This window comes from Pipra filicauda, unplaced genomic scaffold (genome assembly GCF_003945595.2).
Source record: "Pipra filicauda isolate LSUMZ 115617 unplaced genomic scaffold, ASM394559v2 scaffold314_size1190085_pilon, whole genome shotgun sequence".
Classification (NCBI taxonomy): Eukaryota; Metazoa; Chordata; class Aves; order Passeriformes; family Pipridae; genus Pipra; species Pipra filicauda.
This window is the reverse complement of record NW_024104437.1, coordinates 896,884-924,431: the sequence shown is the minus strand read 5'-3', so window position 1 is coordinate 924,431 and position 27,548 is coordinate 896,884. Positions and strand designations below refer to the sequence as shown.

Here is a 27,548-nt window from a genome sequence, read left to right as displayed (position 1 = left end):
GGGCGTCCCGGCCCCAACGCGGGGGCAGCGCGGCGAGAACCGGGGGCGCCGAGTGCCCCGCGCCGCTGGGGAAGGGGCCGACCGGGGCGTGGAGCGGGGGGACGGCCGGGGCGAGGCGACGGTGCCCGCTCGGTGCGGGGGCACAGCGAAGCGGCGGCGCGGGGCGCGCATCCCCGGCGAGGCTGCCCTGGGCGGGCGGCGGGAGCGGGGCTGCTGCCGAACGCCTTTCCCGGGGGGATCCCGGCCGGGGCAGGGGCGGGCGGCCGCGGCCTCCCCGGCGCCGCGGGTCCCTCTGGCGGGGGCCGGCGCGGGGCCGGTGCCGGTGCCGCCGGGGCGCGGGGTCCGAGCGCGGCTGCGAGCGGTCCCTGCCCGCCGGGTCCGGCCGGGGCTGCGGCCGCGCCGTCCCGGGGCCGGCGGTGCCCGGGCGCTGTGCCCGCTCCGCCGGGTTCGTCGTGGGCGGCGGAGCTGCGGTCACGGTCCGGGGCCCTGCCCCTGGCTCCTGCCGTGAGGCTCCTTCTCCCCGCGGAGCTGCTCGGACGCACCGAGCGCTGCCCCAGTGCCCGGGTCAAGTGATAGGAGTTCTCTTCCCTTTAAAGGTCCTGAATTTCGGCATCTTCATAGTCGCCTCTGTCCTCATCTCCCCTGTTCTTGAGTTTTACATGCCTTCTTCTTCTTTTAATGTTTTCTTTCTCAATCCTTATCCCTTTTCTTTCATTTTCCATCCTGGACCAGTGACAACCTGACTATAGCTTGCCCTTGGTTTCCAAGTTGGGAATCAAAATGTTAGGTAACTTCCCATCAGGTGAAGTTCCTGCTGTCACATTCATCTCCCCGGTGTTTTATTTGCTGTCTTTTCTTTGAAAAACCAAAGGAACTGAGGAAAATTTTTTCCGTGGTAGTAGAAATATCCAGGTGTTTGTTTCTTTTACTTTTGGTTTTCATACATAGTCTCTGAGTGGGTGTGATTTACGTGTATCAGATTCAGGGTTAGTTTTAGTCCTTAGTGTCAAGCTCTGTGCTTGGTGTTTTGCCTTTTATTGCTTTTAGATGTTACTGGTCACTTGAAATGTAGTACCGCTGAGTCTTGCATTTTGTTCCAAATTTGCCAGTGTCTTATCCCTCTGTCATATAATTAACAGGAAAAAGTAATTAATTGGAAAACCTAACTTGTTGAAAGAACTTTAATTAACGTTCTGAAATTCTTAGTGATGAAATGTTCCTACAGAAAATACAGCTGGTTTTACAGTTTGGACACACGAGTTCTCTAATAGGAATGAAGCTAAATACAGTGTGTCATCAGTAATTTGTCTGCTTATATCTTCCTGTTGATGCTGTTAAACAGATGGTGGTATCTGTTTTATCAGGGAGAAGTGCATCACTTGAAATAACCTGTTAATCCTAGTAAGTGAATCCTAATATCTTTAGCTGCACTTGGAGTGGTCAGTACGTGGCAGAAGGATATATTTCTGTTATATACATTAGCACTTGGCATGAGACTTTGTTTTCCTGGGGTTAAGAGGCTAAAAGTGTTCTGTGAATAAATCTCTGGGTTATAAATAGCTGTATGTTTTTGGCTATTTCTGTAGCTCTGAAGGTTTTGGTGATCTTCTTTGATTTGCCTCTTTATTTGTAACTCCCTGGAAAGGATAATCTTTTTCTCAGAAGTCTTATTTCTTTTCCAGTACGGTGTTTATGAACTGATGTATGCACGCACATCACCCCCCCAGACTCCACTGTACAGTATTTATGAGCAATTTTCATTTCTGAAGGTGATGGCTGAGAGCAGTGCCTGGAACTGGTGCGTTTAAGATCCTGATCCATGTTTGAAGTGGAATGTTTGTGCAGTTAAATGTTGTGTTGCTATGTTTTACTGCCAATGTATGTTTTTATTTTGGATATAAATATTACAAAGGATAAAACACAAGCCTGAGTCACCTGAAAAAGAATTTTGAAACTTAATTGGTTTAATTCAATGCTTGTACTAGAATTTTTTTCCTCTTGTATTGTGTGGAATGTGACATACGAGTAAATTGCCAGTAATTGTTGGGAACTCCATGGAGCACTTCAGATATTCTGGTAGAACTGAATTTCTACTAAAGCAGAGTTAGCTCAACTTGTCTCAAAAAGTTGGTCTTAGGTGTATCCATAGCTGCTGGGCATTGGTGTGAATTCTGGAAGAACTCAAACTGGTTATTGCTGTGTATTAGAGCGGGACAGAGGTGTGTTAAAGAATTCCATCAACGTTGTTTGGGGCAGTTGACCAGGCAATGAAGAGTGACGGGGCTCTTGGAGTTGAACACTGCTGTTCCTGTCACAGCTGGCAGGGGTCACTGGAAAGCAGTGGACATAATTTCTTTCCTAAGTCTCCAAAGCTACATATGCTGTTTTCCCAGACTTTTTCTAAATATCGTACCTTCTACTGATTTATAGTAGAAATTTTGTTGAAGAAATGTTTTTCTTTTCTCATGACCCATGGGAGTAAAAGCAATGACAGTCAAAGATTGGGTTCTGGTTTTTTTTTTTTTGTCTAGGAGGGTGTTCTTTTCATAATAAACAGCTTTGTCTATGGATTCATCACCGGACAGTTTATGTGAATTTTTAGCAAGGCTTAATAAGGGCAAAAAGCTTGTGCAATTACTTTCATTGTCTATCTTTTCCCACTTGAGTCACTTCTCAGATGATGAAACCAAAGTTAATGGCAACTAAAAGGTATTAAGTACACAGTTTTTATAAAATTTTTATAAAACTTTTGACAGGTAGTGACCCAAATTAATATTCCCACCCAAAAAAAGGCAGTTATAATTGAGTCCCTTCCCTCTTCAAAAAGTGAGCAACTGCTGGGCAGTCTGTGTACTGAGCTCTGAGCCATCATGGTGCCTGCTGGTACTGGAGCAGCCAAATAGTTGGGATGGTTGTTAAGATGGGTGGGGGGCAGGAAAACAATGATGGGTGAGGTGGAGCAGGACAATAGGGAGCCGCGGGACACTGGTAAAAACAGACAGACTTAATTGCTTCTGCTCACAGGGCAAGGTAGGCCTGTTTTTTCTGTAATTTTTTTGTTGTTGTTGTAGGAAGGAAACAAAACAAAACTCTTGGGGTACCTCTGTCAGGGGTACTGCTCCCTCTGACTGGTCAAGGACGGTTGACCACCACTTACGCAAAGATAGGTGGTGGTGTGAAAAATAAGACTTTGAAAGCTTTAATTATCATGTTTTCTCCCTTGAGTTTACTGTAATGTTATTCATAAAGTCCTTTCTGAGTGCATAGGAAATGGTAAACTGCTCGTAGAAATCATATTCAAATTTGTAAGGAGAACACAAAGAGCTTAATAAATTGTGTGTAGAGATAAAAATAGTAATTAGGGCTATAATGTATTGCTGTGTAATGTTTGGGTATGCTCTACATGTAATCATAGAATAATTTAGTTGAAAGGGGTCATTGGAAGTCATCAGTCTTGTCCAACCTCATCTCAGAGCAGCTTCAAAGTTAGAGCAAACATGTACATATATATAGAGATAGCCATTATATTGTCAAAAAATTTGGAAATACAGCTTGTGTATGTGGTGTGGGGTTTTTTTTATAGTTGAAGGGAAGGATTTCAGAGAGTTCCTCTTATTTCTTAATTTACACATGTAAAGGGGATCTTTTTCCAAATTTGTTTTCCACTGGGAATACTCTTTAAGTGAAACATGTAATGTTCAGCATTTAATTCTTTGCTCATTTAAGGTGGTCTTGGTAGACATACTCCAGAGAGCCTAGATGGCTTCCTGGAATGAGTCCAAGCATTGGTTTGAACTCTCATTTGCAAATAATTTGTTGCTCTTTTCTTAAAAAATAAAATGCAATTGCAAAGTGGGAGAAGACATTAAAGCAATATCACATCAAATATGAAATCGTGCAAGCCTTGCATTTTGGAAGTTGGCCAGCGCCAGATGCTTTTGGGGTTTAGGTGGTTGGCAGATGCTGTCTTGGCAGCTGAACACTCTTCATGTTGATCTGTCTGAGGGACAGTTTGTTCTATGTGTTGCTCACACGCTCTCCTTGGTATTGGCTTCTGGCCGTGGAGGGGTCGAGTTAAGGGGAGTGTTTGTATGGCCAAATACAGCCCAGTCATCTCTTTGGATGTTTTCTTGCATCCTGGGTCATGAAGCTTGAGATTCCCTCAGCTCTGTGTTGATTCTTTTTCCTCGCTTCTTGTTAATGTGTGTTTAAATAGCTGCTTTCTTTTCGAATGGGAGTAAAGTCTTGGCTTCAATGACTTCCTGTGGTACTGACTTTAACAGTCCAATTATGTGTTGTAATATAATATTTCTCTGTTAAAAATTTGGCTTTGCTATCCTCTCAGCTCAATTAATGAATGAAGTTCCCTGTATTATTGAAAGCTGTTGTTTTCTTGACTGGATTTTCTGTATATTTCTTAACGTCTCATTTCATCTATTATAATTCCTTTTTTTCCCTGTTCATGCTTGCCTGTTTCAACAGGAGAGTCTTTTAAGTGATTGGCAATTCATAGCCCTTCTCAGAACACCTCCCTCATTATTTTAGTATTCTTCTTCCAATAAAATATGTATGTTTCAAATCAGGTTGTGCAACCAACCAACAGAGCTGTACTGCAGTGTTTTCCTTGTCATTCCTCATTTATTCAACTGTCTCTGTGTTCTTCTGACTGTAGTATATTGGATGGAAGAGCTCCCTGAGGTGCCAAAGTTCCTTTCTGGATTTGAGATACCTGTTTTTAAAGCTTTGAGTGGTATGCATATAACATATGTAACATATAACACTTATAGATAACATTGACATGGTTGATTTTTTTGTTACCTGTTCATTGTAAAAGTTAATCTGTATTCTTAAGCTTTGCCAATTTAAGATTAATTGTTATCTAGAAATGTTACTACTTCAGGTTTTCTTCCCTTAAATGTAAAAGATAAATACAGCAAGTTGCTGGACATATTTACAGAGGCTTAAAATTTGGAATAATAGGACAGGACTCTGTTTCAGGACTTAATTTAGGCAGTACTTTATAGAAACGCTAGTCTATTGGTCCAAATAGGAGGGGGGAAATAGTCTTAATTAGTCCAGATTAACAGTGTTAATGGTACAGCTGTCTGCTGTGTGATGGGCTCTGATGCTGGTAGAAAGAGGAGTGGGAGCTGGTGACTGAGGAGGGGTAGTGACTGTGGTGGTACTGCTTAGAGTGGTTAAAACCCTTGTGAAGCCTTACTAGGCCATTCTCACCTTCGCCATCAGTTGTGTGGACCTTACACATCTTTAGGGAGTGAGTGCTTCTGCTGGAAGTTCCCTCTTCAGAGTTCTGGAAGCCAGAAGGAATGTGGGGCATCTCAATTTATTTGTAAGCCACCCTTAGCTGTCAGCGCCCAATGAAGCAGCGGTGTGATGAGTGTCTGTGTTTGTATTTCTAGTAAAAGTCTGATGGTTGGCATACTTAGAGAGTTGGAAGCTGTGATTTCTGGATGCTCTCATCCTTTAACATGAGACCTTGAGAAAGAGGTGGCCACTAGGGCATGTGTATGCTGGATGAGGCCCCGAGTGTCTGCCTCTGTCACTATGGAGCACTCAAGCACATGAAGGCTGGTGGAACATAGAGACCAGACTAGGAAGATTTAGTCTGAGTTTAGTTTCGGGATTAGGATGCTTCTATGGGAAGGAGAACAGGGATTTGTGTGCACTTTGCCTTGGACTGGCACTGAATGGAAGAGCTACAGGCCAGTGATGGGTGATCCAAGGAGCTCCTGGGCATCGGAACCGGTGATCACTAGGCCACTTTATGCAGTCTGGATGCTGCTGTTAATCTTCATTATCCAGTTAACCCATGGCAGTGAAGAAGGTTGACTCCAAATTTTGTTCAGTGTTTCTGGCTGGTTTTGATCTGTGGCAATGTTTGCTTTTCATAGACATCGGTCTATTTAGAAGTCTTTGACATCTTTCCAAAGGCTCTTTGAAAGTCCACGTATGTTCTATCACTTGCTCGTGTTTATCAGTTAGTTTGACATGTTCAGAAATACTGATAGACTGAGACATGATCTTCCTCTGCAGAAACTGCTGATTAGACCCTATCAGATAGTCTTTAGGGTATAATGGTGTTCCATTTTTAATGATTGTTTTGAGGATCTTGCCAGATACACTTGTAAGGCTTGTTACTCTGCAATTCCTTGCTTGGATCGCTCCAGAGACTTTTTAAAGAATAGAGATCCAGCATTTGCTACTGTGTTCCTGCAGAACAGTGACTGTTACAAGAGACAGCAGCTTTTTCTGACAGCTCAACCACTTCATGCCTCAGCTGCTTCAAAAACTTGCTGGGTAACTATTTGTAGAACATGATGCAAACTTGGTGATTTAGGAGTGGTTTTCAGCTTCCTGACTGTAGTCATTGAGAAGCCACAACTCTGCTGTGCAGTGCCTGGTGACAGATAAACAAGCCATCCTAAACACAAGTCAGAATTTCCAGTGAGCAAGATTTATTGTGTTTAGAATCACATGAAGGAGAAAAGGAGCCTAGTATTTTATTTCAAGGTGGATACTGTATTTGTTTTGTTGTTTTTTTCAAGTATTTGTTAAAGTGGCTGTATATATAAATTAAAAACTTGGTGTGTATAGATATTCTATTCTTTAATAAAGTTATGACAGCTGTAAGAGCAAATCCCTGCAATATTTCAAGGATTTCTCAGTACAAGTTTGCAAATGTTTAGTAGGATATGTATGTATGTGTATGGTATTTAGTACAAAAACCCCAGGAATTAAATAGAACAGAACTCAAGATTGACCATATACTGTGTTTAATTTAATTTTTTTTAAAAGATACAGTATTTTCAGAAACAGCTTTTGGATCTATCGTGCTAGCAGAAATTACTGTATTTGGATTAATGGGAATTTTGAAACTAATGTCTCTTATAGAAGATAAGCAAAATTACTTTGATTATAGTTTCCTTTAAGGGTTTGGATTTGTCTACTTTTTTAAATGGTAGATTATGTTTAAATAGTAGAAGCTTTTTGCTAATTTATGAATACTTCAACCGGCTCAAGGGTAAATTATGAGAGGTGTAGAATCCTGGATTTCTCTGTAGAAGAGTCCTTCCCCCCTATTTTTATGAGTAAGGGATCTATGAGATTGTGTCATGTCACTTCAAATGGAGCCATGGGCCAGTTATGTAACAAAATTAGGAAACTTGCACAGACCTTAAGGCTGAGGGCATAGATTCCAGAAATGGCTGCAACACGCAATGTTCTTCTACCAGAACCTGAAATAAATCTCAGAAATCCTGATAGTCAACATTTTGTTGCTATTTCAGACAGTTGTGTAATTCTCTGGCAAAACAAGTATTCCTTGGGAGACAGTTATTTTCTGTGGTACTTTCTTGCTTCAAGTGTTGGCGTGTTTGCTGTGGAAGTGAAGATGGCTAAGCTGAGCCTACTTCCCATCAGAATTTGAAAACTGTTTCTCACTACAAGCTCTGTGCTACATCTGTGAGATCTTCCTGTCTGGGCTGGTAAGTGATAAAGGGCATGAGCTTATAAGGAAGAATAAATGTGCAGTGGCAGAAGTGGAATCAGATGCAGTGGTTTGTGGGCAGAATACAGAGGCCTGAGAAAGTATCAGTTTTTCAGTCCCTGACATTTTACTGGAGGCACAGGCAGGCATGGACATGCTGCCAAGTCTCTGTATGTGTCATGGTATATGAGACATGTTTGGTACATCTCTGTTCAAAAAGTACAGGACTTGTTACACAGCAGCCAGCATAGACACTGATTCATATTTTGTTGTTGATGCTGTTGGCCTGATAAACTCCTCAAACAAACAAAAAATTCCCCAAATATACATCTAGAGATGTTCAATTTTTTTTTTATCTGTTGTTTGGGGGGGATTGTATTTTGGGTTTTCAGTGGTTTTGTTGGTTTTTTGTTGGTTTTTTGTTAGGAATGCTGGTATCCAGTTTTAGTAGAGTTGTTGTTCCTTGGGGAAAGCAAGTATGTTAATTCCTCTTTATTTACAAACTATTATGACCTTAGATTGCAAGACAGCAACTTGGGGGGGCTTGGCAGGCATGGCAGCAAGAGTACTTTTCATGCTGGTTGCTGGATACAGTCCTTAAGTTAGCAGTGTCTGGTTTTTTCTTTTATTTTTTTTTAATTTAACTTTACTTTTTCCTTCCCTTTTACCTGCTTCAGGTTTTCTTGAGGCTAGCTGAACGGAATATGGTAAAACTTCCACTGAAAGGTGCGAACTTGGGAGTGACAAGTTTCTCATTTGGTTGTATACAATTTGCATTTCTGAAATGCTCTTTTCAGAACGGATGCATAGATAAAGTACTTAAAAAGAACACTGAGTGCATCACGTAGTATTTGATGTTCCCCTTCAAATAGGAAATGTAGGTTTAATAGTTTACTTGTAATGCACATGAAAAAGAATGCTTCCTTTGGAACATTGCTTCAAGGTTTAACCCCGTTCTTTGTGGCAGTGGCAGAACTCCCCTGGATTTGAGTGTGGGAAGGATGACTCGTGGTGAGTTTAGTGCTGTATCTGCATTACACTGATACCTGCCTTGGTTTGGTACCTTGGTCATGGCAGAAGCAGCTTTTCAGTCAACAGCGGATGCCTAATGTGACTAAGCTGTTTATTGGGCTCATTTAAAATTAACTTAAAGTACCAAATAATGTCGGCAATCTGATGATAATGTTAACTTGTATTTTGATGTTGAACCTGGAAAGTGAGGTTTTTTATGTCATTAAAGTTATTTTCTAGCTGTGCAGGAGCAGGTGTAATGTTTTAAGAGAGTTTGTGTGATACAAATGTTCCTACAAAATTAGTAGTTTAGGCCATGGGCTTTACTATTCTGATTTGTTGTCTTTTCTTACTCTGCACACCAGGGAATCTTAGTGAAATTATGCCTGTAATTGTGAAACTGTAATATGGAGGATCTAATAATGGTAAAAAAGGTCTATCATGGAGAGCAATTGAAACCATCTTCTAGTATTCTCGCGGCTTTATGTAACAACCTTTTTAAAACCGCCTTTAATTTGCTGTGAACGTAAGTTCTTCTGAAGGTAATAAAAATCAGTGGTGTTTTTAAAAAACATTTGAGACAAATACCACAGATTTGCAATTTTACTCCTGGTGATGTATAGTGAACGTGCCAAATTGATCGCTTCATCATTCCATGATCATAATGAGTAGAGAAGGACATTCAAGTCTTGACTCAACAGCTGGATGGTATCCTGACCATTCAGGTTGGGATTGTTGTAGAGGAGACAGGTTCCTTGAAATACTTAGTGATTCACAGTGTTTACAGGCAAGGAAAGAACTATTTGCCTATGTGTCCTTGCTTGTTTTGTATTTTTAGTTAGTAATTTAATTTTTAATTAAGCTAGTTGACACTGCTTAGATTTGTATATTCTTCAAAAAATTGTCATTTTTTTTCTTTGTCACTACATGGAACGCAGTTTTATTCTGGACTCGTGTCAGAATTCAGATTGCTTTCATTTACTGTAGACTGTCATTTAGAAATATATACATTTGTCTGACTAGGGTTGCCAAAACCCTGAGGATATGAGTAAAATTTCTAAATATACTTACTTTGAATTTATTTAAATCTTTTCTTACACAATAAGCACTGCAGTGCTCTATGCATTTAGCTACCTGAACGCATCTAAATATAGATTTCTGTGGCCTTTGAGAAACTGCTCAATTGATTGTGGGGTGTAGTGTGTACTTAAAATGGAATATGATTATGCCCTGAAACTGGAAATAGCTAAGAAACCCCACTTCTGAATAGGGATCGCTAGAACTAGATAATCCGCTTTTACCTTTAAGGAAGTAATGAAGTTTTGATTAAAAAATATTGCTTGTTATTCATAGCATTAACTGTGAGTTTGATGGAAGTGTAATGAACAGCTCTGTTGAATGTTACAGAGATGTTGTGATCAAGCTTTTATATTTGGATGCTCTGTCTAATCTCTGAAGTTGGGAGTATTTTTTGTGCTGCTATTAAGTCTCCAGCTAGTTAAGGTTAAGTTAATCTTGCGGTAGTTACTCTGCAGAGGACATTATACAACTGAGTGCTAAAGCTGGTCCCTGTCCCAGATGCCAATATTCAACACAGAACACGGAAAAGATGGATGGGTCCAGAGAGGATGGGAGGAGAACCAGGCAGAAGAACAGGCAGTGCTCTGTAGTGCTTGTGCATGTCTGTCAGCTGCTTTGACTTGTTCATTTTTACCCGGTTGATACTGATGTGCATGGCTTGTACAGGCTGATTTCAGGATCAATATGAACTGTCAGCTGTGAATGACAGATGAACCTGTAATAAATACGCAGAGTTCTGAAATTGCTGCGATACTTTGTCTCCAATCTGAAGTGCTCGGTGAGCTGTGGGCAGATGCAGGGTCAGAGCCAGGGCTGCAGCTTAAGGGCCTTGAATTGTTACCATCCATTTCTCATCCAGATAAGCTAGCTTCAGGCTGAGTCTATTAAACTCATAAAGTCTCACTTCACCTCCCTAAACCCCCCAAAACCAAAAGACAAACCAAAAAATCAAACCACAGACAAATCCAAGGCTCTGCAGCCAGAACAGTGCCTAGAAATATAGAAATAATTAAATAAGCTTTTTCACCTTTCATTACAGTGTTGTCTCAGAAATAGTTGTGTATCTCTTGAAGAAAGCATGTGATATTTCCTTGTAGAGGTATTTTTACTTAGCACACACTGTTTTGAGACATCCATCCCATGATTTTGTCATATTTACTTTTGTAAGCATCATATTTGCATTTGTTTATGCAAATGTGTATGCAAATCTGCTTTAAATGCCACCAAAATAGACTCTACGGAGGATTTAATGTACAGAGTTTCTTGAAAATACGAAAACCATGGATAATCTAAATAACACATTTGTTGATAGAAATCAAGTAAAACTGCTTCATTATACTTGGCTTATAATTTTGTGATGTAATTGTTTCTTGAGGCAAAAGATTTTTGAGTGAGTTGGAAAACTACTGCAAACAAAGGTTACTGCCTTTAAAGTGGCTTATCCAATTTTAGCCATATTTGGCACAGTTTGAAGTCTTGGATTCATGAGTTAACCTTGGTTTCCTGAAAAATCATTGACCTTGGAGAGAGACATCAAGTTAATGTAGCTATTGAGGGAAAGGTTTCTATGCCGGTTCAGCAGTTCTTTACTGCTGATAATGAGTTACTCCAACCTTTTTCTCATCCTGTGACTATGGTGGCAGAAAGCAGGGTATTTTATGTGTGAGAGGGGATGTTGGTTTAAGAGAAAGGAGAAGGAGTTATAGATCCTTCAAGACTCAAAGGATGGGAAGGCAAGGGTGCAGGTGTGACCCTGAGCCGTGGTGATTTAGGTCACGCATGTGAAGACTTTGTGTATGTGGGGAAGGGTTTTGTGTCACTTTGAGTCTCTAGTCCAATGTAGCAAAGGATTTTAAATTTAAGTTTAATTGAACAGGTTTTCAGACAGGAAAGCAAATCCTCTTGTAAGCTTTGTATGTGTGAGAAAGACGGGTGACCAGTCTATGTGATATGCCAGGTTATATCAAAGCCTCTGTTGGACTTCTTGCTTTAAGCGATATAAATATTTTTATATTTATTGTGCCAATGAATTCTTAGTAATTGATAGTTGCTTTTAGAAAAAACAGACTCTATTATCAGAAACAAATAAGGGACAATTACAGCTGTTGACACAGTCATGGCTGCCAGCTTTAGCTGACTTGATGTGACTTACATGATGATATTATCAACAGTGGGAAAATTGTGGTGTTTGTTTGCTCAGTTGCACCAATCGTCAGTGTTCTGATATTTCTGAAATTTGCAGTGACAGTCTAAGCTCTCTGAGACATTTCTTTCTCTTGGGTTGTAACTCTGTCTGAAGTTGTATAAAAGATATTGGAGTCCACGTTGTTTATGGAGGTGTTGCAGAGAACTGGGCCTAAGATGGAGCTCTGTGGAACCCCACTAGTGACCCATTGCTGGTCTGATATGAACCCATTCACTATAACTCTTTGTGCCCAAACTGTGAGCCAATTGCTCGTGCATGGCATGGTGGTTTTATCCAGCTGCGGGCTGGACATTTTGCCCATTTTTCTTTCCAAAAAATGTCTTGGCAGATGGCTGTGTTGAAAGGGTTTTTGTAGACGGAGTATTTGTGATTTTTATACTAACAGCTGGTATGATCAAGTAATCTAATATCTACTTTAAAAAGAGGAAAAACCTGAAATTTTCGGTGATGAACAACATATAATAAAGTGTCATGAGTTGCTCTAATGCTTAGGCGTTTCATAAAGACACTTATGTTAATTTATTGCACAGTTTTGATTTCCATTCCATTTCTTGGATCTTGCATTTTATTTTACTTTTCTTATCTGTGCGAAAGCTGTAAACAAATGTCTTGAAATCAAAGAGAAAGATAAAGATCACATTTAATCTTTCACTATAAAAACTGCCTACGAGTTGTTAATTCCTGTTTCCATTCAGTGAAGAAATATAGGTCATAATATTATTGACAATGTTATGAGAGTGATATTTTTATCAGAAATAAACCCAGAATTCTGTGTTTAGTGGTTTGGTGGTGTGTGTGTGTTGGTTTTTTTTGTTTGTTTGTTTGTTTTTCTGTTTTTTCTGAGAGGCCAATTTTGAGGCATAGTTTGGTGGTTGGTGGCTAAGCTACCCCTCCTTCTTCTTGCCATCAGTGAGGCCAACCTGGGGTGCTGAGTCCAGTTCTGGGCTCCCCACTGTGAGAGAGTCGTGACCTGAAGGCTTTTTATGTTTATTTTCTCCTTTTTTTTCCTGAATTAACTCTGGCTGATTTATTGCATGAAAGAAAACTTAATTTTCAAGGTACAAATGTTTTATGTAGGTTGGAAGTTTGGCTTTTAGTTTTTTTCCACATTGAAAACTAATGACAGTGACATCAAAGATTAATTAATGCTATTGCTATTTGTTACCATTAGAGTAAAACATGCTTCTCTTCCTTGGTTTTCTCCTTTTGACTTAGTTTTGTTCTATTGTTTTCGTGAGGATATTAATTTTATGACTAGTGAAGTTCTAGCACTGATTTTTTTTCCCCAACATATATATGGTCTGTATGTTTTTCCCAAACATATATAGTCTGTATGAATTTTTCTTACGTTTTATAACATAATTATTCCTGGACTTCAGAATACTGTACTGGGCTAATAACTATAGGTTGCTTAATTTATCAGGAAAAAAAGAGGCATGTAATATAATTCTCATGAGGTTCTTGTGAGACAATGACAGATCATCTCTGTGCAGCCTGTGTTCTACTGTGAAGGAAGGACAAAACTGAGGCTTCTGATGTCCTGTAGCAGCAGATTTGTAGTTTTTTGTTTGCTTAGAGGAGAAACCCCAAACTCTTAGTAAAAGGAAACACAGCTGTTCAGTGCTTTGCAGGTAATGGGAGTGTTTCTACATTCCCTGTCTTACCCTTCACGTGGAAGGTGGAAGTAAATTTCTGTCTCTTTCTGTCAACAGCCTAAAATGACTCTGTGAATTCAGTGGAATAAATGGCGTCCAAAGTAACTGATGCTATAGTTTGGTACCAGAAGAAGGTAAGATTTTTTTTTTTTTTTTATGGTGGCTTACTGTGCTTATGTGTAATGTATAACAAATGTAAAATATTTCTGCATTGCTTGCTAGCATTGTATGAGAGCAAGTAGCTTGAAACTCTACTTCCAAACTCAACAAGTATTTAGTGACTGTATCTAATGAAATGAAACAGCTTTTGGTCTATGCTGAAAACTCCTTACTCCCTAGGTTACTTGTGCTGTGGGAAAAAGGAAAGAAAATTTTCATTCTTAGTAGAGTGTTAATTAATGTACAGGAGTATGTGGTTTCCATAGCTCAGCAAAGAATCCTTGTATTTAAGTAGAAAGTAAGAATTGAAATGTATTTTCTGTCAGCAACAAAAAATGGTGTAATCCATAACCAACAGAGATAGGTAGGGATTTTTAGAAGTTCGTTAGGAAAAAAAGTAGCGGGGGGGGGGGAGAGGAGAGAAAAATCTCTCATTTGGAGATACAGATAATTACAATATTGCCTAATTACTGTATCTTTTGATTCATGTTTGCACATAGAAATGTTGATATCTCTTTCTAATTTATTATTTCCCATTGATCATATCCTCGACATTAATATGCCAGTTGGCTTATTCAGTTAAATTGCTTTTAAAAAGCTGAAAAATTTGCTAAACTTTGAGAGGTGCATCTTTACTAAGGACATAAATAAGGTGTGATGATTATTTTCTTTTCTTGGCTGTCAGTGGTTTAATAAGTTTCTGTGAGTTATTGTTCTCCTTGGGCTGAAGGATGGCAATGGTCTTCAAAACAGAAATTCTTGTTAACTTCTACACAGAAACAGTTAATTTCTAGAAATAAGACAATACTGGTATGCTTTGCTGAGGTTTTTACAACTGTAAATTAAATGTACGGTTGAAAAAGCAGAAAAATTAATTTTGCTGACTTAATTTATAGCAATCGTTCAACTACATATTGAAAAATGTGAAAATAATTCACAATTTAATAAGGATTTTTTTTTTTTTGTACTGTGTACTCTTTCTCTTATTTAAGCTTTACAAAGAGTATTTTTGTAAAAAATATCAGTGGAAGTACACTGTGGCTTTGAACAGTTTCTTGCTTGTAGGTCCAATCCCATTTTTTAAAGGCAGGATCTCATGGAAGGGGGGAACCATTCTCATTTTACCCACTTGCACTCATTCTCTCATAAATTTGATTCACTCGCAGTACAGTGGTATCAGAATAATGATAGTACTTCCAAGCACCAAGCTGTGTGTGCATTTGGTCTGGCCAGGACCTCCTTTGTGCAGTGAAAGAGATGCTGGATGTCAGGTCTCTGAGGTTGTTTTCGTGTCTCTGAGGTTGTTTTCATTGGTGATGATGTCCTTGGACAGATCTTTTATGGTATTCAGCTTTATATGTATAAAAGGTCCTTTGATGCAAGAAAGAACCTGTAACTCTAGATCTTAAATGAAGTTCATGCTTATTACCTGGGGGGTTTTTTTGGCTTTTTTTTTTTTTTTTTTTTTTTTTAATACGTGTCTCTTTTCCTTTTGGTCATACAGGAAAAGAAATGCCATATGTGATATGCTCCAACTTTCCATCCTCCTGGTGTTAGAAAGGCAGGATCTTCTTCTGAAGAGTCACTGTACTGTGATCTGTCACTGTACTGTGAGAGTCACTGTACTGTGAGAGGGCAGGCCTTCTGGTCTAGATATAAACAACACATTCCTCAATTTTACTTTTCCCAGGGCACTGCTCCCAACAGGATTACTCTTTATCAGTACAGATCATTCTTTTAATCATTGTTCTGTCATGTTTTCCAGTGATTTCACACACATTTCCATTTTTTTAGTTCATAGCAACAACAATATTTCTGCTGCAAATCTCTGTGGACTTCTACAGAGGTCTCGTTGATCAGAAATTTCATGGTGCCTTTATGGAAAGGAGTAGTGATGAGGTGACTTCTGTTACTTTGTGAAAAACTGAGATATCTTCAGGAGGGATAAGATCTTGCATAAACCAGGTGCCAGTATTTTCCCTGGTGTGAACAAAATTTAATTGCAATCCACACGTGGACTGGTTCTGCCAAATGAGCAAGTTGTGCTGCTTTCAGTATGAGGAAGTGGAATGTTATGAGACAAATGGCTGTATGGCAGAAAAGTTGCATCTCATGCAAATGTTCATGCTAATTAGATTATAATTTCTTAGGTACCACGTATTGAGGGTTCTCCTGGATCAGGCTGACAAAGCCAAGGGGTTCTCTGACTTTGTAGTGTGGTGTGATCTGTTCCTGGGAGTATCTAGACTCTTTTACCCAGGGTCTTTTTATTTATTTACTTATGTATTCATTTCTTACATGGCACAGTATTTATTTTTCGCATGGATTTGTCATTTTCCCCAAAGATTTCAATTTGGGCAACAGGAAAAGCTGTGCTGGTGTTTAGTTGATAGCAGACTTTTTTTTTTCCCTTTCTGATAAATTTTATTATAGGGTTGCTATGATGGCAAACTACTGAACTCTGTGGTTGTTTAGAGTTTTACATTTTTATTTCAGTCTTTATTTTAGTTGTCAGAGTTGTCCCACTTGCCTTGTCTTTTAGATCTCCTGATTCATCTCAACAGTAACTGGAACTGAAAGTGGGGAGGGATCAAAACTTAGCACATTCTGGCAGTAGAAGTTTGTTTCTGGGGCAAGAGAGAACCGAGGTTGCAGTCAATATTGATCAAATTGGTATGATTTGCCTGTGTGATAAAATGAGAAAATAAATTGTTTTGGGGAGGTATTTTCAGATTGATAAATTGGTGTATGAATGCCCTAAAAAGTAACATGAAGAACTTCTGGTATTTCTAGTCATACATGACTAAGAAGTATTTAAGTAGGTTGAGGTTGTGTAAGAAATATTGAGCTTGCTCCTTTTGTTTCTTAGTTTTAAATTTTAATGTATTTTTTGATATATTTATGTGTCTCTCTACTGAGTTTCAGAGGTCTGTTGGTTTCTCAAACAAGAGACATTTTTATATTCCTTTAATGGAAAGAGTTAAGCAATTAAGCTCTTCCAACCCTACTTTAGGCAAGTTTTGCAAACAGCATGTTTATTCATGACTCATACTATTGTCTGAAATTGAGCTCCTCACACGAGGATGATTTAGTAATACTCTTAATTGTTTAAAAGGTCAGACCTTTTATTATGTAAACTTGTTTTTTGTTGTGGCAATAGACTTACTCTGTTTTTAGTGCACTGGAGCTCTTGATTACTGTCTTGTAAAAATACAGTAATCAATTCTGAGTTGTTTTAAGTTGGATTGTAAGATTTCAATGTATTATAGCAGCTTCTTATTTGAGATACAAGATTGCACGGACAGAGCTTTAGTGCTTCCAGTGATTGCATTTCCCAGCTGGTACAAATACTTTTGCAAGGCATGAAATCTGCTAGATACAGGTTGGCTCTGTAGGTAAGATAAATTAAACCTCTGCTGTGTTTCTGATTGCACTACTCAGCACAGCGCTGAGATCCTCGTGTGTCACGCAGGGTTTGTCTGGCTTGTTTTCAGCCCTTGGAGCTGCCCTGGTTCTTGCAATAAAAGGGAGTGGCAGGGTTGTCTGCATTGCTCTCTGGAAGGATTCCAGGCAGCTACCAAGCTACTACTTACATAGATGCATTTCGTTAGTTAATATCCTTAGGATTAAGTGTATTTACCAGAATACTGAATTTGCTTCAGCTTTGTAATGGATTAATTTTACAGAGAAACCATCATAATGTTTCCTCTGAAAAAATCTGACACCCCCACAAATTTGACACAATTTCAGTATCTGGTGGTATGTCTTTTGTATGATATGGATACTTTATGCGTACTTGAAGTGTTGCCTCAGTAACAGTAATGGATGTTAAAAATAATAAATTTCTTAATAATTTAAAATATTGCATCTATTACTTGTAACTTTTTGCATTTATTTCTTACAATACTTTCAAGTTTTACAGATAAGAGTAGACATGGAATTGTTGGTCTTGTTTCCAGTTTGGAGGCTGTATGTAAATTTACCTTAACAGCCTTGCTGCTAAAATGGAGACCTTTCTCTCCTGCAATATTGTCAACAAATTTGTACAATTATGTTGTTCCTTCTCTTGGGGATGGTTGTATGGGAAGGCAAAATGGAACTTAATGAATTGAAGCTGACTCCTGCATCTGATTGCTTATCAGTTGACTTTGCCAATGCAGCTTTCTGCTGTTTTGGGTGTCCCTTGAGTACAGCTGTTAAAGGGCACCATAAAACAAATGAGATGTTTCCTCTCTCATATTTTTAAAGGGCAAAATGAGAGTTCTAATGGCGTTGCTTTAAGAGCTGTAATGCTCAGTGTTTTCCAGCTCATTAGCCCAAGATTATACTTGCCAATTTATATTCGTAGAATCATAGAATGGCCTGGGCTGGAAAGGACCCTGAAGTTCATCTCATTCCAGTCCTCCCCATGGGCAGGGACACCTCCCACCAGACCAGGTTGCAACTTGGAGCACTGGGTAGTGAAGTCTGAGGCAAAAATGTTGAGGACGTTGACCTTCTCCATGTGCTGGGTAACCAGGTCTTCCGTTTCCTTCCAGGGAGGGCCCATATTTTTCCTAGTATTCCCTTTATCATCAAGAAATCCGAAGAAGCTATTTTTTGTTGCCCTGGATGTCCCTGGTCAAGTTGAATTCTGTCAAGGCTTTAGCTTTCCTAACCTGATCCCTGGCTGCTCAGACAGTCTCTCTGTTAATAAAGTTAATAAAGGAGGAAATAAAACAGAAATTATGCCATTCCTTGAAACCACCTGATTTCCTTCCTGTCACTGAATTCATGTGATGCATTAGTGACCCTGATACCAAAGGCAGTTTTTGCCAAATGGACAGGCTGTGTAGCTATTTTACCTAAAACTTTGAAGCTGAAACTGTGTTGTTTTGAAAAGGTCCGCCCTCAAGTGCCAAAACCTGACCAGTGTGGGAGCTGGTATTTGTGAAAGCACTGAGGAAGAAAACGTATATTTAGATAGTTTCCTTCCACATAGTGCTGGGATTCAGTACTCAAGTAGTCACCTGACCTAATGGGGGTTTGCCTTCAGTGTCTTGTTAGGTCAGACAAAACTTCAGATTCTGAATCTTGCAGAAAAGATCACTCAAATCGGTGCTGTGGCTGAACTAAGCAGGCTTGCAGTTTGCCTGCCTGTAGGCTCCCATGCCTGTTTTGCCTTCCCACAGAGTTTGTACATTTACGTAGTGAATTTGGTCAGGGAACCAATCCAGTTAAAACTAAGACTGTGAATCTATAAGGAGCTGAACTCTCTAATGGGGGAGCAATAAGATGAAATCCCTCTATCTTGAGAGGAGTTTTCTGATTCTTAAATTGTATCATTAGGCCTTGTCAAACTATAATATAACATTTTCTTTTCTCTTCCTGACTGATTTGATTGATCTTCCAGCCACCCAGATGGGTGCAGTGGCACAAGGAAAATGTGCTATGGGAAGTGGAAATGATCAGGGACGTAAGGGCAACACTGTTTTAAAATCCTGGTTACAACACTGGTAAAATTGCTGGATTTCCAGCAATTCATGGAATTATCCTGAATAATGAGACTGCCACAGTTACATCTTGAGACTGTTTTGTTTTGTGCGAGTACATTATTGTGAAAAAAAAAAAAATTACAGAGGTCTTAAATCCTTAACACTTGGAAAGTAACTGGGTGTTGTTAGCAATAGTGTGGCCAGTGGACCAAGGAAAAGGATTATTCCCTTCTGTTCAGCTCATATGAGACAGCATTTAGGATGCTGTGTCCAGCTTTGGGCTGAGTGGTACAAGAAAGGCATTGACATTCCTTGCCAAGCCCAATGGAGGGTCACCAAGGTTGTTACAAGGCTGAACTGTGTGATGTGCAGAGAGTTTGAGAGATCTTGGTTAGCTCAGTCTGAATAAGAGAGGGCAAAAGGGAGCACTTCACTGCTATAGCATCTCCTGCTTTGGAGACCATGGAGAGGATGGAACTAGGCTCTTGTCAGAGCTGCACAGGGATTGCAGGGGAAACAATAAACACAAGCTGAAAAGTGGGAAATTCTGATTAGGTATAAGGATAAAAACCTGTAAGGTGAGGTTTGCCAGGCATTGAGACAGGACCCCAAAGAGGCTGTGAAATGTCTGATCTTTGGAGAGGTTTGGAACTCTACTGGTTAAGTCCTGGAGCCACTCGATGTAACTGGACCTGCTTTGTGCAGGAGGTTGGGCTTTGTGCAGGAGGTTGGGTTACATGACCCCTGGAGGTTCCAATCTCTGCGATTCCATGAAGAATTTAGTTTGAAATTTGAAGATAGGTAAACATTATCATATGAGATCGTGCTTAATTGCCATTAATTACGGAAATGGAATCACATTCAGTTTGTGCCTCTTTTTAGGTTTTGCTCTGTAGTCCGTGTAAGGCCAAAGAAATGGTACCCAAAGTTACCCCTGTTGTCCAGTTCATGTCACTAGGACATGGCTTAGAGTAGGTGCTGGTTATTCCTGTATTCTCATTTAATTTAACTTGCAAATGGTTTCTTGTTTTTAGTAGGTACACTAAAATCTGTAAACCATTAGGGCAATAAATAAGCACAGCTGACAGATGTTAACAAGAATTAATCTGTAAAGAATAATCCAGAAAAACTATTAATACATAGTTGATAAATGTTTAATTACCTATTATTGGACTCTGAAAGGGACAGTGTCTCTGAAGTAAGCCTTGGTAAAATTAGTGTTCAGTGAAATGGCTGTAAATACAGTGCTGCTGCAGTTATTACCAGAATTTAAGCGGGTCATTAGTTGGCAATTCAAATAGTTAAGAATAAATAAAGTTTCGAATTGCTTAATTTTACACTTAGTAGTAGTTGGTTTCAGCTTTCCTTCTGGGGCCAAATTCCATGATTCTCCTCCCTTCAGGAGAAGGCAGGAGAATCATGGAATTTTTTTTAATCAGAAGTAATAATTCCGCAGTTATAAATTCAAAATTCTACCCCTAATATATACAGCTTTAATTCCTCCATTACTCTTTTCTATTTGACTAAAAGTTTCTGAATGCTTTGCTTTTATCAGACAGTGTACAACTATTATGTGGTGATTTCTGTCTGTGGTTTATTAGCTAAGTTTGACTTAGCTTAGCTTGCCTGGTCCACATATCCACCACAAACAAAATTGCAAAAAACCCACCACCCTTGAAAATGAAAAACATCCTGAAAAAGCAAATCATCCTAAGAGTAGAAATCTACTTCAACAGAGATAATTATACTACTGAGCTACTAGAGTATTGCCTTTGCTGCAGTGGGGATCAGTTAATGTAAGAAATAAATGGGTTTAAAATAACTTTTCATAATCATATTCTGGGTTTTGAGAAAATGAGATATATTTTTAAAATTCATAATATTACATGTATAGAAATTATTTATATATTGATATCTTAATACTAGATTTGATACATAAAATCATGTAGCTATTTTAGTAATGTTGGACTATAAAAGTTAGTAAAGCATATTAGGTAATATTTTAGCACTAAATGTTTTAATAAGGTGTCAGACTCTTAATTACATTGGTACACAGTCCAAGGAAACAACTTTGTTTTTTTTTTACCAAACTCTGTATCTTGTATCTTTTATCTTTTGGATTTGTAATACCATTGTGATGTGGCTTGTAAAAGTGTTTAGAGGTTTTAAAGAGCAAAGCTTAGCACGCAGGTTTCATTATTGATAAACATTAAAGTTTTAAGATCCAACAGGAAATACTATGTATTCTTAGGATTATAATCTTTGCTAGTCTGCGTGGTCATAAATTATAAATGTCTCCTGAAATATTGATCAATTCCATTAGAATCAGAAGGCCTTGTGAGTATTGGGCTACAGGTTGATACCATCACTACATTAGCTTAAAGCGAATATCAGTGTCATTCACAAAGCTCAAATTCAATCTTGATGCACATGTGGTTTGTTATGAAAAAGGTATTGGGAAGAAATATTACGCAGTGTGAAAGCCCTTTCCACTGGGCTTTGTTTGAAAACACAGCAATTTTTATTTCAATAGCTTAACTGTTTACTTAGGCTAATTGCTGTGAATGTTCTAAAACCAAACTGCACAGGTGCCAAACAAATTTTAGGTGTATAAAAAAATGTTATCAAGTGCTTTCTGATGTATTCAATTGGGAAGGAATATGTGCAATTATTTTAGATAATTTCAAGAGGTGCACATACCTCTTAAAAACTGGAAACATTATGAGAAGTCTGCACTTAAAAAGGGTCTGAAATTTATTTAATCTTTCAGTAAAGAGCCAGCTCTATCAGATGAGTTTAGTTTTACCAAATGTGTAATTGTATAGATTAATATCTCATGCCAAGTCACAGACAACTTGTTAATTTTTTTGCAATTAATTACTTGTGAGAAAACTTTTTTTTTTCAAGAAAACATATTGGAAAGTTTATTATGCTTAGTTAATTTAGGATACTAAACCCCTGCTTTTCCATTGCAAAAGAGTGGCTGCAGTTGTCAGTCTTTGCATGTAATCTCTTATATGCCAAAAATTTTTATAGCTACTCGAAGAATGGTTGTTAGTTCTGCAAATATGTAAAGAAACAGAATTCCTTTCATCTTCTTTCCTTGGTATTTATTGAGGCATGGGGTCTTGAGAACTGAACTCTTTAGAGGTAACCGATTTGGATAGACTGGATAGAATCTGGGCATTGAGAAGGCCTGAGATGCACAGTTTAAACTAAGAGTATATAAAATAACATCTGCTAGTTTATCTACTTCTGCTGCAGGCAGGTTATTCCACAAGTTCTAATATCTGTAATGTATTACCGACAAGTTTCCTACAACAGGGTTGTGTTGCTGTTGATTCTTGGCGATAAAAGATATATTTAAAAATGATAAGATAGGCTTGTTATCCAACTTTTTGTTAACTTATTTTCTGCCAAATCATACTAAATAAAAAAATGCTATAGAGTACAATTTTCAGATCCTTTTGGATCAGATATTTCATGAAATAACTTAGAATAAATTTCTGTGTAAAATCAGATTAAATTGGGATATTATGTTGTATAGTTTGCTTAAAAAAAAGTCTATTGCCAATTGTAGACTGGACTGATAGATTGAATGTGTCAGTGACAAACAGTCTTACACTGTGTTTTGAAGAGATTTAAAAAGCCTTTCTTATAGTTGTATATGTAAAAATTGTACAATTTTTTTGAGTCTCGTGTTTCGTACTTTAAATTTTCTCTGAAGGATACTGCAGAACTTGCAACTATAAGGAATGAGACTCCAGGCAGAGCTGGTGGGTTCAGGAGTGTATAAGTACTGGAGTTGATCAGGGCATTAATTTTGGAACAGTTCCAGACAAGGAAACTTGAATGCCTGTGGAGGAGCCTTGGGGACAGTTGCATATTGAGGGAAACCTTACTTTGATCAAGTTTTGTGTATATTTAAATTCTTCAACCTGATCTTATCTCTGGAAGGTTAATCCTTCCTTTTCTTTGCCTTTAGACCTTAATTTCTTTGGCATTGCTAGATACTAGGCTTCTTTTCAGTGTCCTGGAGGTATGTACAATTGAAAAGAATTACATGAATAGCCAAGAGCCAGAGCCTACATTTGGTTTAGATTTACATTAGATTTAAAATGAAACAGAATTCAAATGTAAATACTTTGCAAATACTCTTCAAAGATGGAATTGACTGGTGCTCTTGATAATTTAAAACTGGGAAGGTTTGCTAATATTAATTTACATTCTTCAATTCACTCACAAATTATGTTCTTGCATTTAATTCATACAGGTGTCTAGCATTTCTAGTAATCATTATATGTTATATTTTAGTTTGTTGTAAATGAAAAACACCTCTCAGTGAATTCTGCAAGAATTTCACAAACTCTAGATGTGCTTTCCTGACATAAGGGAGAGAAAACAAATTATTGGCTGTGTTTTTTACTTGTCTTGTTTCAGTAGCACTGGTTCTACCTATTTTTGTTTAATGTGGTAAATGAAGTGTGCCAGTATCCAGTATGCTAATAATGATGGCTTTGTTTTCAAGTGTTTTCCTCTGATACACTTGGAAGAGAAGTATAGAGAGATGCCTATGCAGATGGCGAGAGGGGAACTTGAGTATCAGGTCTGAATCTGATGTGCTGAGGGGCATGTATTCCTGCTCTCTGAAGTGCTTCTAAAACTTTGTTAAAACACAAAGAGGTGATACTAGGTAGATTAAAAAAGAAACCCCAAACATTGTGAGAGATTGCAATGGTACTTGCTGTCTGCAATTCTGTCTAACTCCTCTTGGTTTGCAGCAGTATGCCCTTACTTAGTAATCCTGTGCTCAGATTTTAATAACTAAAATTGATCAGAGGTGATCGGACAGATCCACTCCTCCAATAAAACAGTTGTCAAAGACCATGTCCTTTAAAGTACTTTTCATGCTTTTATTTTACCTGCTGCTGGAAAAGTTGCTTTATGGGGCAACATTGAAAGAAAAACGTGAATGGCAAAATCCCTACTTCTTGTCTTTATGTGGAGATGGAAGCTGTGCTCCCTAGGGAGGGAAAAGGAATATTTGTAGGATTTTTAATCAGTCAGCTTCCTTGCCTCAGATGTCTTCTGGGATCTGTGTTTCCCAGACTTCCTTCAAAAAATGGTCTGTTATTTGTCTAAAAGAAGAATGCTGTTTTAAAGACTTTCAACTCTAAACCAGTTTCAGCTATGAATGGAATTAGGAATAGGGTTTGCTTTGCAGCTTTACTGGTACAAAGGCTTCCTTCCGCATTTGGTTCTTGCATAATGGAGAGGGACACAGACTTGCATCCCCTTCTCTGTCCTTGTAGAAAGAATTTATTTCTTTTTGAAGTGGGAAGGGAAGGACACAATATTATGCAGCACAAAAATTTCACTTGGGGCTCTTCTTAGCAAATTTAATGAAAACCAGGAAGGCCTGAAAATTCATTTGAAATGTATTTAGAGAAAAAGCCAGAACAATTAGTTATAAATGCTGGGTGGAGTCAATATATTGACTTTTTAATTGCTGGCTGTTATCCAGGTGGAGTTAGCTGTTAAACTTCCTTTGGTTTAATTACTTTAATTGTAGTAAGTGCTTAATTCTGCCCAGTACAGTGCCTGACTCCCTAGTTATTTTTCAGTCTCATTTTTTTTTTCCAAATGAGAGGTGTCAAGTATTTATTATTACCAAAAAGCCATTGGTTTTTTTCCTCAAAGTTTTAAAGTAGCAAACTATAGAATTGTTTAGCTTTTGCGAGTGGGAAATATTTAAATTTGAGAAAGGACAATTCAGTAATTCAGTTTACTGTTCTCACTTCGAATTTTAGATGTGCTTTGAGCTTTACTGCTCTAAATTAGAAATTTTTTAATTATTATTGGTATTTTTTCATGTTTGGTGAGGTTTAGAGGTACAAAAGATGCCTTTAGATTTCTTTGTTTATGGATGTGTTTGCCTATTGGCTTCCCTGGGTATGTTTTTGCATTTATGTTGGATCCTTGGTTAAAAGATCCTTTTAACCAAGAATTACTTTTTTTTGTTTCTTTTATAACATCTAAATTAATGAGGGCTGAAATAATAAAAGAGAAATCAGAATAATGTTTTCTGGTACAAGGTGTGTGCACTTGTGCTTGGGTCTTTTGTGTCTGTTGCAGTTGTGAACTGGAAGGAGGAGTCATACCCTTGCAGTAAGACTGAATTTGAGCAGATTTGCTCAAATAATGGGAGTTGTTCCTCTTGCCTCTGTCAGGTGTCTGACTGAGCTGCTTGTATCAGCTCTGCATGTTAGTAAAGGATCTCAGGAACCACATCTGTCTCTCCCTCATGACCTAAAAGTAATCCTGCACTTAACTGCTCAAAGTTTGTCATCTGAATCAAACCCCAGATACCAGCAGTATGTGCACACGTGTGTGCACACGTGTGTGCACGTGATCTATATGTTGAGGTAGAACTGCTGGGATGGCAAGGCTTTCAAATTGCCAGAATAAAACAGGTCATTACTGAATATTACCTAGAAATACTATTCATGCAGAGTTCAAAGCACTGATGATCTTTGATAACTTCTTACAAAACTTGGATATGTTGTCTCATATATTGAGTTGTTCTTGTCACTATCTTACACAGGAATTTCCTGAAGTTTAAGGTTGCCCTTCTTCAAAATATCTGACAGTCATAGAGTGACTCTCTATGTTGGATAAATAAGTTCACAGTAATTTCTTAAGTTAACTATAGCTACCTGTATTGATGGTTATTTAAAATGACAGAACCCATCGAAACTGGTCTTAGTGCTAGGATTTTAATAAGTGCTTGCAAGACCAATGTGCACTGGTTGTGGCTGGGATAGAGTTAATTTTCTTCACAGTAGCTGCTCTGGGGCTATGTGTGAGCTGCTGTGTAGTGCCTAGTTGCTGACTGGGTTTAAAGCTCAACAGTCTGTGGTTCTGCTCTCACAAATACAGTTTTCTACAACACTGAGGTAAGGTTAGAGCCTGGGAGAAAACACTTCCTTTTTATTTCAATTTTTTAACCAAAAACTTGCTCAGGTTTAATAAAACTAAGTTATTTGGAAGAGTTTCATGAATAAATAGACTAGCAGCTAAATGAGAGTGAACAAATTTGGGAATAGGTCTACTAGGAACACGTTTTCTTCAGTGCTTTGGCGGGAAAAGGGCAGTTTCCTGATATTCTTTGAGTTTCCCCTGGCCTGTAATCTAGTTGATTACCAGCTTGACCATATATCTTGTTGCTGTGTGCTCTGAAGAGATAACACTAAAGACCGTGTAGCTGTAAAAATGGGTGGAACGAAATGGGAATTAGAGAGGGAGATGGTTTAAAAAAAGAATAAATTAATTGAAGGTATGGGTTCAGCTACATATGCGTGGTATTCCTGTAAAGTTAACTGAAAGACCGTGTCAGTGTTGCTGCCATAGTTCTGCTCTCTGTCAGTACAGAGACTGGAATCCTGACCTGAAGTGGGAGGGAGAGTGGTCTTCTCAGTCCTCTGACTTGCACAACGCCCGGGATGAGGCTGGGGCTGCCTGGCTCACCTCTGCCCTGTATCACAACTCCTGTACGGATTAGGTAGATCCTGTCCAGCCAAGATGGAGCGGAGAAGATAAAGATTCCTTTGTAAACAAGCCTCCCCAAGCAAATAACCTGCTGGCTTCATGCTTCTGTCATTGCAGGTTGATTGATTTTGTTTGATCAATGTCTTTTAAATCCTAATGTTGGTATTTTTTCTGTATTCTCTTTAGATTGGAGCATATGATCAACAAATATGGGAAAAGTCCGTAGAGCAAAGAGAAATAAAGGTAATAATACAGCATTTCAACATTTATTTCTTTTGGTGGTTGTGTGCACTCATGTAATTTACATTGTATGTGGTGGTATTTAATAGTGGTAAAGTAAAACTAGACTTCTGGAGTGTAACCAAATGTAACCAGTATACTATGCTCTATTTATTTTACATAATTAATAACTCTGCAGCATTTAGTGTGTTACATATTTTTGTATCTCAGTACATTTTTTTTTCTTTTCACTTATCTTAAGCCAGGGCTTAGTTGTTTTATTACCTCTGTCTTTTCACTTTTCTTTCTGATGAATTCTAATGTCAGTTATCTGAGCTCTCTTTGCTTTCAGTTAGTTACCTTATACCTGCAGTTTACTTTTCCTCCTTTATGATGCTGTCATTGTTTTGTACAGTTTATTAGACTGGTAAGTACCTCAGGCTTTGTTTCTCTGAACAAGCAAGTTAACGGTGTTCTGTGCATTTTGGTTTAACTAACAGTGCCATCAGTGTCTGCCACATTGCTAAATTGCTTTGGAGAAAATTGATGCTATATAAGATAGTTCTATGGGTTGTATATTATGTCATACTCTGTGGTGTTAATTCAGTCAACGTTTTCTCGCAATTAACCTTTTTTTTGCTCAAACACTGCATGCAAGAAGTGTGGTACTGCTGCACAAATTTCAACAT

General features: G+C 38.4%; 1 protein-coding gene across 5 annotated transcripts in view; it reads left to right on the top strand.

The window, feature by feature from the left end:
* Positions 1–27,548, top strand: part of PHTF2 (putative homeodomain transcription factor 2) — a 122,110-nt gene that overhangs the window by 56,843 nt on the left and 37,719 nt on the right. Inside the window, exons 1-4 of one of the 5 annotated variants that reach the window (XM_039383534.1) lie at positions 7,003–7,505; positions 8,185–8,233; positions 13,517–13,593; positions 26,827–26,883. In XM_039383534.1, the coding sequence (XP_039239468.1) occupies positions 13,549–13,593; positions 26,827–26,883 (102 nt within the window). In that variant the 5' untranslated portion in view covers positions 7,003–7,505; positions 8,185–8,233; positions 13,517–13,548. Of the gene's footprint in view, positions 1–1,582; positions 1,799–7,002; positions 7,506–8,184; positions 8,234–13,516; positions 13,594–26,826; positions 26,884–27,548 lie in introns of those variants that run through there. The other 4 variants (XM_039383535.1, XM_027730024.2, XM_039383533.1 and 1 more) reach the window with 4 other exon arrangements.